General features: G+C 41.4%; 1 protein-coding gene across 1 annotated transcript; it reads left to right on the top strand.

Moving 5' to 3' along the window:
• Positions 1–238: 238 nt before the first annotated feature.
• comp (cartilage oligomeric matrix protein) lies at positions 239–9286 on the top strand. Its single transcript, XM_079267941.1, has 19 exons — positions 239–373; positions 1703–1776; positions 2303–2354; positions 2695–2843; positions 3007–3144; positions 3509–3586; positions 3893–4045; positions 4610–4714; positions 5016–5123; positions 5207–5366; positions 5654–5772; positions 6597–6649; positions 6763–6956; positions 7045–7223; positions 7327–7375; positions 7666–7862; positions 8026–8198; positions 8443–8582; positions 8921–9286. Exons 1-19 carry the CDS (start codon positions 307–309, stop codon positions 8977–8979), a joined length of 2247 nt encoding a protein of 748 aa, XP_079124067.1. The 5' UTR covers positions 239–306; the 3' UTR covers positions 8980–9286.
• The last annotated feature ends 4891 nt before the right edge of the window (positions 9287–14177 follow it).

The following is a 14177-nucleotide window of genomic DNA, read 5'->3' as shown; positions in this document are numbered from 1 at the left end:
TTCCATCGGAGGCTCCAGAGTGAGACATCCCTGCTCCTTTGGGCAAGGCAGTGAGCAGGCCAGGACAGAGAGAGAGGAGGAGGTGGTGAGAACTTATCAAAGTGATCTGGGACAAATACTCCAAAACCTTCACTGCAAAGAATTTAACCAACATCTGCTGATCCCATCACTGACACACACACACACAATAAAAAATAGACGGCTGGATCCAGGTTTGCAGGAGGAGCACTCAGTCTAAAGGCAGAAGAGCGAGAAGAAGCTGTACCTGAACTGTCTGTGACAGCATCTGTGAACACAAAGTAAACCATGCTGTGGTTCCTGCTGCTGAACTGTGCGCTCTGCATGGGAGGACACACTGCAGCAGGACAGAGAGGTGAGAAAAATGATTTATATTTTGAAGTCATTCTTTTTTGGCTTGGGCTGTGCATGTGGGAAACAATGAAGTGAAACTTAATTGATCTTTTTGGGGAATTAGAGGTTTGGGAGAGAAGCACTGATGAATGTGGCTTTCCCCACAATCATCATTGAATCCAATATGAATTGGTAAAGAATTTGTGAAAATGGAGAAACTGGAAAAGCAAAACTTTTAAAAAGGATGAGAACTGAAACGGAGGTTTGAAACATCCATGAATTAGGATTCATTTTTGTTGCTTATTTAAATTGCCTCATTATGTAAATACATTTCTGACTTGTGGAGGATTCATAAAAGCTCAGAGGAGTTTGAGTTCCCTGTGCAAAGCCTTTCCGATTACACATCTGTACTTGCACAGGATAAAGAAAAACAATTACTGACAGCTTTCTGTCGTAGAAGAAAAAGACTCATTTACGTTTCTATGAGCAGCGAGAGTGATTTATCTCCAGCATCTTGTCTCTGCTGTGGAATCCATTCCTTAAACAGAGCTGCTACTAATGGGAATAACACATTTCCTGTGCTTGACGCTCAGGAGGTCTCGCACGGCTCCTCTGGGGGAAGTGGTGGTGGTGTGTGTGTGTGTGTGTGTGGGTGGGGGGGGATGATGGCGTCTGAGTCAATTAGTACAAGCAGCATCTTCAGGATGTGGACACACCTGAGCATCCCATCCTGTTTTGAGATAAGATTCATAAATCTGTCTTCCAGGGAAGCTTGAAACATTTATCCTCCAGAAATCTTGTATCATTCCATATCTGGAAAATCAATTTTGCAGCTGCAATCAAAACATCTCTGACTCCAGTGAATGCGTGGGAGGTGGGTACATGCTGCGGTGGCTGAGGAACATCAGGTATTAGACTTTGATATTCAACAGGCAGTGTGTCCTGTCGTACAGGAGGACACACATGTCCATATATTCTCCCCTGTGAGCTTCTGGTCCCTGATGTTCAGCCAACGGGAAGACCGATGAGAAGACATGTGACCTGCTGAAAAAAACAACCTTTATATCTGTTCATTGTAAGATTACTCATCAGCATCATTCAGAAAAGCCAACAACACTTAAGTATTAGGTTTAGTTTGTGAAATGCAGAGACAAAGATGATTCTTACATGAATGCCAAAGAATAAATGAAAGTGTCTTCAGCATGTTGTGGAGGAAAAATTCAAACTGCCTCAGAGTCTGTGGCGTGCGTGAGGACCCGTACACTGGGAGGGTAAATCAGCTGCATATAATACATTTGGTTGTGTAAAGTGTATCTTGAAAAAGTTGTAATGATTTTCTTTTTCTTTTTAGATGGAGAAATCATCAGTCAGATTAAAATGACAAACCTGGCCCTGGCTGAGATTAAAGAGCTCCTGAAACAACAAGTAAAACAGTTTCAACATTTAGACAGCAAGCATGAAGTTAATACGTATCTGTTCATCATGCTGATGATCTACATTCTGATTCGTTAAACGTCTGTGTGTGCACGTGCACACACACACACACACACACACACACACACACACACACACACACACACACACACACACACACACACACACGGCTGCTTGTTGGATCATGTGTACTTCTGTTTTCACCATAGAAATAAATTAGGAGTAGAACAGAGATTCCCACTCAAATTGATTTAGCAGGACGGTCAGAGCGGCGGCCATTTTTATGAGACTAAAAAAGATGAAAGTTAAAACCGGTGCATTTAAAATATGAAGAGATAAAACTGGATTCTATTCAACGCCTTTGTATTTCCACTGGTGTACCAGGCGCCTCTATTTCTAAATAATATAATAAAATATATAAAAGTATAATTGATGTGTAATAAATGTATAATAAAAGCTGGACATTTGATTAGATTCAGACTCGAGGTATCATACTAACTATTGATTGTTTTTCCAGATAAAAGAGATGGTATTTCTGAAGAACACGGTGATGGAGTGTGAAGCCTGCGGTGAGTTGACTGCTTTCCTTACACGATCGTCGACACAGATTCTTTTATTTTAACATTCAATGTTTTTCCAAGACTTTCTCAACTGAATTTGTAGCTTTGGTTTTGGTCGTTCAGATGATACAAAAGCTGATGATGACAACTAATGTTTGCACCGTTCAACACGGTTTGAATAACGGCTGATTTTTTTCAAAAACTCTTCTCTTCTAGTTTTTCAGACTTTCAGACGTGTACAAGAAAAATATTGAGAAACAACATTAATATATGTTTATGGGAGTTTCATGCAGAGCTAATGAACTGCAGAATCTGTAAGAACATATTTATATAGCTTCTCTCTCCTCAGGGATGGGAGGAATGCGGCCTCGTCCCTCCTGCGTGCCCAACCCCTGCCACCCGGGGGTGAAGTGTAAGGAGACACCTCAGGGTATAAAGTGTGGGCCCTGTCCTGACGGCATGGAGGGCAACGGCACCCACTGCACTGACATGGACGAGGTACGCAGAGATATCATACGAGAGGACACATTAAGCAATACATCGCTATGATGACGCAACATGAACACAGATAACACGTAACTTCAAAATACCTCAACAAAACTTTAGGACGCACGAAGATTTGGGTTCTTGATGTGTGTTTCTGTGTCTTTGTTGTCGACAGTGTACTGTGATGCCGTGTCACATGGGCGTGCGTTGCATTAACACCGCCCCGGGTTTCCGCTGTGGTACCTGTCCTGCTGGATACACCGGCCCTCAGGTCCAGGGCGTCGGCCTCGCCTACGCCACCGCCAACAAACAGGTCAGCAGCGAACACACAAACACACACTGTTCAGACCCTCTAGAGGCGACTGTACTACAAAAGAGGAAAACAAAGGAAGAAATGCTCATGAATTATTTGGGAACACATATCTGTGATGAAGTTTTTCTCCATGTTCCACCACTTTCTTTAGCTAAAGCTGCTCAGTGAACCTTCAGTTTTATGTGTTTTATCACAGATCGTCAATTAGTTTTTTAAGTTGTGGTAGTTATAGTGGCACTATATAGCGGACTGTCTTCACTCTGCTGCACTTCATTTCTTTTTTTTCTGCCTCTTATTCGAGTCTTGATGTGGAAGCCCATTGAAGTTATCTCATGTTCTTCACGTCTGTTTTTGTCCTATCAAGGTGTGCAAAGATATAAATGAGTGTGAAGGGCTCAACAACGGAGGCTGTGTGGACAACTCTGTCTGTATGAACACTCCTGTGAGTATAAACACTATGATCAAACACTGACTGTTGCAAAGAGGAAAATCCGCTGCTAGTAAAATCCCTGCAGCCTTAACAACCGGTCAGTTAATATCACTTCAGAGCACACGTTGAGTTTTAGATTTCTGCAGGTTCATACTACACATCATGTTCAAGTGCTACCTGACGGACCCCATCATTTCAGACACGCGGTGCTCGTTAAAGCTATAGTTGGCAACTTTAATAGATGCAGTGCAGTCTTTGGAGGTTCTATAATAATGTAGGAAGGTGGACTTACGCTCCGAGTCCTCTGTGTGTCCACAGGGCTCGTTCAGGTGTGGATCCTGTAGGACGGGCTACGTTGGGGATCAGTGGCGGGGCTGTAAGCCGGAGAGAGCCTGTGGGAACGGCCAACCAAACCCCTGCCACGCCAGCGCTGACTGCATCGTCCATCGAGAGGGCAAAATCGAGTGTCAGGTGAATAAATCAAACTGCTTCGTGTTCATGTCTCTCTGAGCAAAAAGCTTCACACGGAAGCAGCCCCAAGTAGAATTCCTTTGTTTTATGATTTTAAACTCTGACGATCTTCATTATCCACTTAATTCATTCTTTAATGTGCTAAATAATTCTCTCAATAGAAACTTATTACAATTGAAGTTGATTTGGGAAGCAAAACAGCATTAAAAAAGTTATTCTTTGTCATAATATATCATATCTATCTTTTTGTAAGAGCATTCTGTCTTTGACCCCCCACATCTTCACTTCATTGCTTGTGTAAAATCCAGCAAATTATACTTAATTTACTGCCACACGTTCCTCTAAATTAGACAGTCAAGAAGCGCTTTAGAAGTGGCAGAACATCTGCTGAACATAAGATGATTTCTAACCCAACTCTTTGAAATATATACCCATTTGTGCCCGATATTGTAAAATCAAAAGTCTGTTTTATCACTTAAGATTCACTGGTACTGTGTGCAGTGCGTACGCCGGGGCCAATGAAAACAGTCTGTGCGGTACATGAAACATTCTCCGTCCCAACAGTGTGGAGTCGGATGGGCTGGCAACGGCTACCTCTGCGGGGCTGACATCGACATCGATGGTTTCCCCGATGAGAGGCTGGCCTGTCCTGAGATGAACTGTAACAAGGTGAATGTCCATGATGACAAGCGACCACAGTTTAGCCATCAGCAAAGAACGAATATATTTGTAGCTTATATAAAGTTCATTTCAGTCTACAGGAACTAACTGAAGTCTATTTTAAGGCGTTTTAACTGCTTTAGAAACAAAAAAGTTTGACCATAGTCCATACATTTTAGCAGTTCTTGAATTGAAGCATGTTCTCCATGGTGGGAGAAACTGATCTATAACACTGTATATCAAACACTGTTATTGACTTTATTGGATCTGATTTTAATCTACTTTAATAGAGTGTTTTTTTTCTTTTCAGGATAATTGTCTCACTGTTCCCAACTCTGGTCAAGAAGATGCCGACCGTGATGGAATCGGAGACGCCTGTGATGAGGATGCAGATGGGGATGGGATCCTCAACATGCAGGTAATGCAGAAAAGACAGTGATGGGATATAACTAAATGATTTAAAAGACATGAATGAAAAGCCTGTGTTCATCTGTGTTACAGGATAACTGTGTGCTGGTGCTGAACGTGGACCAGAGGAACCTTGATGAGGACGACTTTGGCGACGCCTGCGACAACTGCCGCGCCGTCAAAAACAACGACCAAAAAGACACAGATGTGGACAAATTCGGTGATGAATGTGACGACGACATTGATGGGGATGGTTAGTATTCTACATATTTTTACACACTCCCACGTCAATGTGGATTTGTTCGTACATTAAGTATCGATGTTTTCAGTTATAAACGGTACATTTAAAGCTGTAATTCATTGTACAAATACTTGTTAACACTAATATAAGAGAGGCCTATAATGTGAGTTATGATTGTACAGTTCTTTGACGCATACACAGCTAAATAAGGCTATATGCATAAAAACAGAACAAACAGAGTGGGCAAGGGAGAACTATGAAGTCACTTGAACTTTAACTGGTTCCCACTTTAATCTCAGGAATCCCAAATTACCTGGATAACTGCAAAAGGGTTCCCAACGCTGACCAGAAAGATCGAGATGGAGACAAAGTGGGAGACGCCTGCGACAGCTGTCCTTACGTTCCAAACCCTGACCAGGTCACAAATCTCTTTTTCGTGTGAAAATGTCGCCTTTAAATCAAGACAATATATCAGAGTCTGATGAGTCAGTCTTCTGGCAGAACAGAGAAAAATGAATAAGGCACAAATAGGATATTCCAAGTAAACTGGAAAGTTGTGCAACTCCAGATTTTTACTTTAGATTTGCAACTGACCGGCTATGTCGATTGTCGTGTGAGCAGAAGCCTTGCCCTTCACACCAGAAGCACATTTTTTCTCACCGGTCAACAAGCGATGTTGCTCCTCTGCTCTCTACTTCAAAGCTAATCTCTCCGTCTGTCTGTCTGTCTGCTTGTGTCGTTGTGTCTGCTCGTCACGTTTAGTCCCAACTGACAAATATGTGGAATTAGTACGTCATTTAAAAATCACAATCACAGGTTGCAGTGATACCACTATGTATAATAAGTATTAAGGAGGGATTTTGATCATGCGGGAGGGGAATCGGGGCAACAGCGGGGAGAGAGGGGAGGAAAGTCAAAAGCGTGGGATGCATATTTGTTATCATTTATCAAATTGAGACCATTTATATCATATAATATATCACTTATATCTCTTATAGTGGGTTATCAGTGTGTTTTCTTGCCAGATTCGCTTGTGGCACAGAGAGAAAATAGAACAGATGCCGAAACTATCGGTAAAGATCGCGAGACTTTCATGAAGAACCCCATTGCTCGTAATAATTAAATCATTTCATAATTTAGAAAGAAAGATTTTGAATCACTAACAACACTGACCAATGACATCGGGACAAAAACCTTGAAAAACAACTCAACACTGACAACAATTAATTGAATCTTTCTCAGATGGATGTGGACAACGACTTGATTGGCGACCCCTGTGACACCAACAAGGACAGGTACTGTGTGACCTCATCATTCACATCACAATGTATTTATTCTGAATTATTGACGTAACTCGTGCACTGGAGACCAAAGTCTGCATGTGCCAGTAAAAGTCTCTCATGTCCAGTGATGGCGACGGTCACCAAGACTCCCGGGACAACTGTCCAGCCGTCATCAACAGCTCCCAGCTGGACACCGACAAGGACGGCATAGGAGACGAGTGCGACGATGACGACGACAATGACGGCATCCCCGACTTGCTTCCACCTGGTCCTGATAACTGCCGTCTGATCCCCAACCCTCTGCAGGAGGACTCGAATGGTGGGTAATGCCCCAGACTACATCTAGTACATAACAGTTAAATAAAAGGTTTGGCTCTTGAGACAGTCGTCATATTTCATCTTCTAAGGTGATGGTGTGGGAAACATTTGCGAGAAGGATTTCGACAACGACACTATCATCGACACCATCGACGTTTGTCCAGAAAACGCTGAAGTCACCCTCACCGACTTCAGGGAGTACCAGACCGTCGTGTTAGATCCGGAGGGAGACGCACAGATCGACCCCAACTGGGTGGTGCTGAACCAGGTTAAATGTTTCTTCCTGTGTTGTTTGTGTACAATTTGGGTCTCAGAATCCTAAACATCTTGATCTGATTGAATTTCTCTTAAATCCACTCTTGTTTATGTAGGGAAGAGAGGTTGTCCAGACCATGAACAGTGATCCTGGGTTGGCTGTTGGTAAGACCATTATATTTAAAAGGAACAGCTAGACATTTTGGGAAATTGGCATTGGCTCTCTTGACGAGTTAGATGAGAAGATCAATACCATTAATTTAGGGGAGTCGTGTGCACATCCCTGTACCTAAAGCTCAGTGGGTTAAGTACTGGGTACAAACTAAAGCAATACAAATTGCAATTAAAAGAAAACTTTGATCACAGCTCCCTTTAATTATATTAGCGGCGTTTCAAACTGCAGGGGAATAAGTGTGTTCCTGAAAATGTCTGATGATGTACAATGTCTTCACCAGGATACACAGCTTTCAGCGGTGTGGATTTTGAAGGGACGTTTCATGTGAACACGGTAACTGACGACGACTACGCAGGATTTATCTTCGGGTACCAAGACAGCTCCAGTTTCTACGTGGTGATGTGGAAGCAGGTGGAACAGATCTACTGGCAGGCAAACCCGTTCAGAGCCGTGGCAGAACCAGGCATCCAGCTGAAGGTATAGTCGACCGTTCCATGTTAATAAGATGTTCATAAATGGATTTTGGTCCAGAATCCAAAGTGTTCCGAAACAGTTTTACAGACTCTCACAAGGGTTGACATGCCATGCTACCGGAGGACATGAAAAGATCAGACTTCTTGTCACTTGTGGTTTTGAAAAGGCTGTGAAGTCAAACACGGGTCCAGGTGAAAACCTGAGGAACGCCCTGTGGCACACCGGCGACACCAGTGACCAGGTCAAACTCCTGTGGAAAGACGCTCGCAATGTTGGCTGGAAGGACAAGACTTCCTACCGCTGGTTCCTTCAACACCGACCCGCCGACGGCTACATCAGGTACTGACTGAATTAAAGGAATACCCCCACAGCCCGATGGGATTTTGTCATTTTCATATCCGTGCATTGAGTTTTACATCCTTATTAGCCTAGCTTAGCTCAAAGACTGGACGGTGGGAGAAACTGCTTCCAAAAGAGAATAAAGAAACTTTCCAGCTGCTTCTAAATAGTCTCGGTTTATAATAAACCTACAAGTCATAAACCAGTGTGTTGCTGTGTGATGTTACCTTCTCTCTGTGTGCAGAGTTCGTTTCTACGAGGGTCCCAAGATGGTGGCGGACACAGGCGTCATTATAGACGCCACAATGAGAGGCGGTCGACTGGGAGTCTTCTGCTTCTCCCAGGAGAACATCATCTGGGCCAACCTGCGTTATCGCTGCAACGGTGAGAGAAGTTTCCAATTGTGAAATCAGAAGATTTAAATGAGCATTGATGTGTGTTTTTAAGACTTAAGGGACATCACCTTCAGTTATCGATGAAGTTGTAAACAAAAAGCATTCCTGTACATTTTACCAAACTGTTTCACAAAAAATCTAAAGAGCATTCTGATAAATTTGGGTGTGTGGACACTGCTGAAAATAGCCAAATGCAAAATAGAGATACGAACGCAGCCACAAATGCCGAAAGTTATTTCCCTGCTCCATGTCGAGTATTTTGCCCTTCGGCTGCTCCAACTGTGAACAAAATAGAGATTTCACCTCATGTGGTTTCTCTCTCTCCAGACACTCTCCCCGAGGACTTTGACAGCTACAGAGCCCAGCAGGTCCGGCTGGCGATCTGATGACAACAAACGAGCCAGAGGGACTTCTGGGAAACCCTTTCCAAAGCACAACTGGGATGAGAAATAAAATCATCCCTTTGCAAACATTTATATAAAAAGAAACGTCAGTAAAAACTCAAAGGGGAGCGGTAACATAACACCTGTTGTTTCAATTATAAAGCTGTTCACAAAACAGACATTTCAGTCATTAATCATTTTGAGACAAAATATTGTCCACTGTATCTTCAAATTTAAATTTATACTTTTGAAGAAAGATCTATTGCAAAGATTTAACTGTCACTAATAAATAAATGTGGATTTTGGTAAATGTGAGGCATTTTGATGAAGTTATCATTGTGTCATAATTTACTGTGGCAGCTGATTGTGCATATTTAAAATTGAATCGATGACAATAGAATACAATATGTAGTTTAAGCTATATTATACTGAGCTCATTAGCTTTAATGAGGTATTTTCAAATGTGTCAGATGCATCAAGTGTGGGATTTCTGTCAATTATTTTAAATATTTTTATCATTTAAATAAAATAAATATAAATGTAACATTAATGTTGAAGTACGATCATATAATTGCTCAAAAAAAGCTCAAACGTTTGATTTTAAGTGACAGATGTGACGTTTTTTTCAAACTCGACAGCTTTTAGTGGAAATCAACATTCTGAACATTTCACAAGCATGCATATATCCAAAATAATCTTTTAAATTTTGCATTTGGAAATACAGATTACAAAATAGAAACGATGTCAAAGACAATATACAACAGGATCGAAACAGCATGCGTGTCCACAGCAAACACGCTGCGATGTTGTAAAATGACATCGGACAGTTTAATCAGCATGTTCTGCAAATCAAGACTATGTGCAGAGAAGAATTTGTCTTCCACATTCAATTTAATTGACATTTTTCTTTCATCTTATAAACAAATGGTCACTTAAGTAGAATCACATGGCAACAAATAGATAACTACAGATCTTTTACTACAACTTACAGGACAACAGTGATACTATACTATTCTCACTATAAGCTTTAAGTGCAACTTAAACTGTGTTTTTCCAGAGACAGTTAAGTCATTTTGAAAACCCCGTGTTCTTAAAGGGACGTTTTATTCAGAACCTAAAACCCTCTGGGGACAAGCAGTAAAGACGGAGCAGCAAGACTGTCCTTTCATCCTGGGACCGAGGACACACCTTCAAACACAGGACTCCCGTTTGAGCGTTACTCATCTGCTTCTTCACTTTGGAACACCGTTATACAGATCCACTGCTTTTTAACACAACGTAAACATAAGCTGTGCTGATAAGTAGTGCAAGTCAACGGTGTGTCTCAGGCTGAAACAAGCAGATGAGTCAAAACGAAATAGTGCAGAATAGACACTTTGAGCTGATCCGTTCTTCTCGTCGGTTTGGAAAATGGACTTCCAGCTTTCGTTAGCTGAAAGGTTTTGCTCTTTGTTTTTAGTCTTTAGCCTCAGACGCAGCAAAAGTTTGTGAAATTAGCCGAAAGTCCCAAAATGCAAACATTCTCAATATGTTAGAAGAAAATGTTTTCTGACCAAGAAAGGATCAGGCAAAGACCAACTCTGCCTGACTTTTTTTACACAACATAACTATTTCCTAACTTTAATCAAAGGTGTATTAGCGTCCTGACTTGAACTAAAATGTTTAGCTGTTAGCTATCCTAATTAGCAAACCTGTGACAAATGAAATAAGACATCTAATGCCTTCGTCAAACTATTGGTTGTGTATCAAGTGTATCAAAAGTAAAATATGTCCAACTCTTCTCCAGTACAGCACGCTTCATCTACTAAATGTTTTGCCGGGAGGTGTTTCATGCAGCTGGAAACGAGTCGACATATTTTGATGTAATCGCATTCTTCATGTGCAAAAACATTTCACGTGCGCTTGAGAGCTGCAGCTAATTTCACAAAGCGAGACCGTGTTGCAGCACCGTACAGCACTCTATGTATGTGTAGTCAAAGTCACGATACAGTCTGCTTCACTCGAGCATTATTGAGGCTGCAACTGTCTTCTATCTATCGTCACTGTAAGAACCGTGACTCGCGAAAACAGCAATTTTTCATGTGGGGGAAAATATGACCAACAAAGGTACATTCGGAGTGCCGTTCCTTTATGTCACGAGAACGCAAGCTGCACTGGAGTAAGACCTTTCTAGTTTTGCATCCCCTAAGATCCTCAAAGATAAAAACAAAACAAAAAACAAGACAAGCCAAAATATAGTCTACAAAGGAAAATAGAGAATTCATCTTTTTGACATGAAAATATCTCCGGAGCATACATGTGGAGTGAAACAGTCAGCATTCACATCGGGCAGAACAGTCCCTGCTCACAAGCCAGGAAGTCTCAAATAAAGTGCGAAGCAACTAGTGGACTAAACATTGCACAAAAACAAATAACAGTATTACACAGTCCAACACCTGACATGATAGGCAACAACATAAAACAATGGTATCTGATGTCTTCAAACACTCTGCATAGCTAGATCAAACTCCTGCACGTTACATGGGATAACAACCAGCTCAATGTGTCTATCATGTCATGCAGGTGACTGCGTAACGCACAAGCTTCAGAAGTCCCAAGTATGCAAACAATCAGTGCACATGCCGATCTGCAATCTCTGCGAGACAAAACCTGCTTCCATTTTCTCAAGAAAGCCAAAAGGGTTGTGCTGACGGGACAGGAAGGGGCTGGATCGACTGTACCAGAAGCTACGGTTTACACTTGTATGCGGTGAGATGCTACAGCAGGGAGAGAGCGAGAGAGAGCGAGAGAGAGTGAGAGAGAGAGAGACTGATTCCTCAGATGAGAAGAGTGGGCGACTGAAGAGCAGACAGAAGAACGAGTCTGGTCCGACTGTGACGCGACCAAAAACTCCAAACTTCATTTGGCGAACAGACAATACATTCTCTTCTCATTCTTGAAGTAGCATTAGACAGAGATGGATGTCACGGAGTTACTTAACAGGAGTTAACCGTCGCACAGGAGAAACCCATACATGCATCCCTTTAGACTATGCTATAGTGTTACGTTACACAAATCAAACCTGCGGAGCTATAGAAGGCCTTCATTTAGAGGTTTTGACCGTTTAGTCATGCATTTTGTTGCAGCTATAGCGTATGTACAAGGTCAGTGAGACGGACGCGTACTCAGCAGGATGACGAGAGGTGGCGGGAATGCCCAAAACAATGGCAATACTGGGGATGCAGTGAAGTTTGGGCTCAAACACACATTTTGTTTTAGGAATAACGCCTTTGGAAACATGTTATCTGGAGAGAATGAGTTCCATACATTTGTTTCAGTGACTTAAAGGAAAAATCCAACAAATAAAAACAGCATCTGGGAAAGTTGTGGTGCATTTCTGGGGCTTTTCTCAGGCCCATAAACAAACGCCCGGATGTTTTCAGTGACCGCAGTCAAATGTTTCATTGATCTCAAAACGTCAGAAGTGATTCAAGGTTTCGCATCAGAAAGGGTTTTTTTCTTTCTACAGATACAATTTTGCACTGATGTTCAACAGGGACACAGCAAGAGTTGTGTTCAGGTGGACAGGAAGTCCGGGAGAACGTTGGAAATTACAAAAAAAGAAAACATGTTCTAAGTAGAGCTGGATTTATGTTTCTTGTTACTCTGGCATAGAAACAAATTTATAGTTCAGCGTACGATTTCACTGGTTGATTGTCATAGCACCACTGCACCGCTCAATGTACTCAAACTCATCCAGTTCATACTTTCTCTTTCATTTTCTAACACAGACTTAATCTTAAATTACAAATGTGTCCACTCACTGAAAAGGAGAGAATAACTGAGCTTTCATAACTTAGTCGGAGGAATCATTTTTCATTGATTATGGAGAAGAGTAACGAGCCACCAAAGTCCTGACTGGAATAATAAATCATACAAAATAAGAACAGACTCTCGGGGCTCTGTAACATTAAAGAGGAGAATACAGGGCCTTCTTTCAAATGACTCAAAGCACTATTAATGATCTTTACCAAGCAACATGTAGGCGAAACCGGCCTGAGCTGAACATCAACACTTTTTTTGTCTCAGTAGCTCTGATGCGTTGTTAGTTTGCCGCCATTACTATTTCAGAAAAATAAATCCAGCTCTACTCCCAGAACGTGTTAAAAATAAAACATCAGAGGTGGATTTTTCTTTTAAGGGTTGTTTTTTGTGTAACTCGTTTGCATAGGAATCACAAATCTGTTGAAGGCAAACAGAACCTTTGATGGAGGACCACAGCAGACAAACCCTTCGAAACTAATTGTTCAACTGTAGCGGTGTACAGAAAAACCAAACGTGATTCCTTTTCGGGAGAGGGGAGAGAGGAGGGGATTGAGGGGTTGAGTAAATGAGTAGCACATCTGTACATGAACATTACAATATACCAAACATGATCCCACAGTGAGACACACACACCTCTCAGGGAAACTCTGACAAAAGGCCAAGGCAGATTGAAATTTGACACAATTTGTTCAACACATTTTGGCAAAGGAGTTAGCGTCATGGATGTAGTCAGAGAGAACACCAATTTGTACATTTTCAGATGACATTTGTGTAAACATTTCTCGGTAAACAATGTTACTCTTACCATATCCTCTTGTCGTTTATGTGACAGCTTTTGTTTATAACACTGAATTGGAGTCCACTAAATAAAAAAAACACCCTGTTATTCATAACCTCTGAAATAGTTTCCATCATATGAAAACAGCCATTCGGAGGCTTCGATACGGTTACATTTCCAACAATCAATCATTAAAATCCTTATACTTAATACCTTTGTTGTCAACAACCTATGTGACAAAAGTCGTTTTTGTTAGAGCTTCCCTGTCAAGGAGCAAAAAGCCTCCCCATAATTGCACTCCTCAAACGCTTTAAACCCATCCTTCGATATTTCTTTTGTCGTTTTTTTTGCCCCACTTTAAAAAAAAATCATCAACAATTTGGCTATAAAGTGTACCGATACAAAATACAGTACATTGATTTGTCAAACCTTACACAACATAACCACAGATACCACCGACCAAAAGTTTAGTTCCTCCCAAATACAAGAAAATGTTACAATAAGTTACGAAAATACGTTGTCACATGAGACACTTAAGTAGAACAGTAAAATACTCATGTAAGGCAAAATCAGGTGATTTCACAGTGACGACTTAAAAAGATTTAAGATTTTAGTGTTT

Source organism: Melanostigma gelatinosum (genome assembly GCF_949748355.1).
Source record: "Melanostigma gelatinosum genome assembly, chromosome: 4".
Classification (NCBI taxonomy): domain Eukaryota; kingdom Metazoa; phylum Chordata; class Actinopteri; order Perciformes; family Zoarcidae; genus Melanostigma; species Melanostigma gelatinosum.
The sequence above is the reverse complement of the archived record's forward strand: the minus strand, read 5'-3'. Positions and strand labels throughout refer to the sequence as shown.

What these genes read in the sequence shown, in the direction of transcription:
- comp (XM_079267941.1), top strand. Translation starts at nt 307, where the DNA reads ATGCTGTGGTTCCTGCTGCTGAACTGTGCGCTCTGCATGGGAGGACAC. An exon ending in CTGAGATGAACTGTAACAAG is followed by an intron (nt 4,715 to 5,015) that starts GTGAATGTCCAT and finishes TTTTCTTTTCAG; the next exon opens with GATAATTGTCTCACTGTTCC. An exon ending in CGACGACATTGATGGGGATG is followed by an intron (nt 5,367 to 5,653) that starts GTTAGTATTCTA and finishes CTTTAATCTCAG; the next exon opens with GAATCCCAAATTACCTGGAT.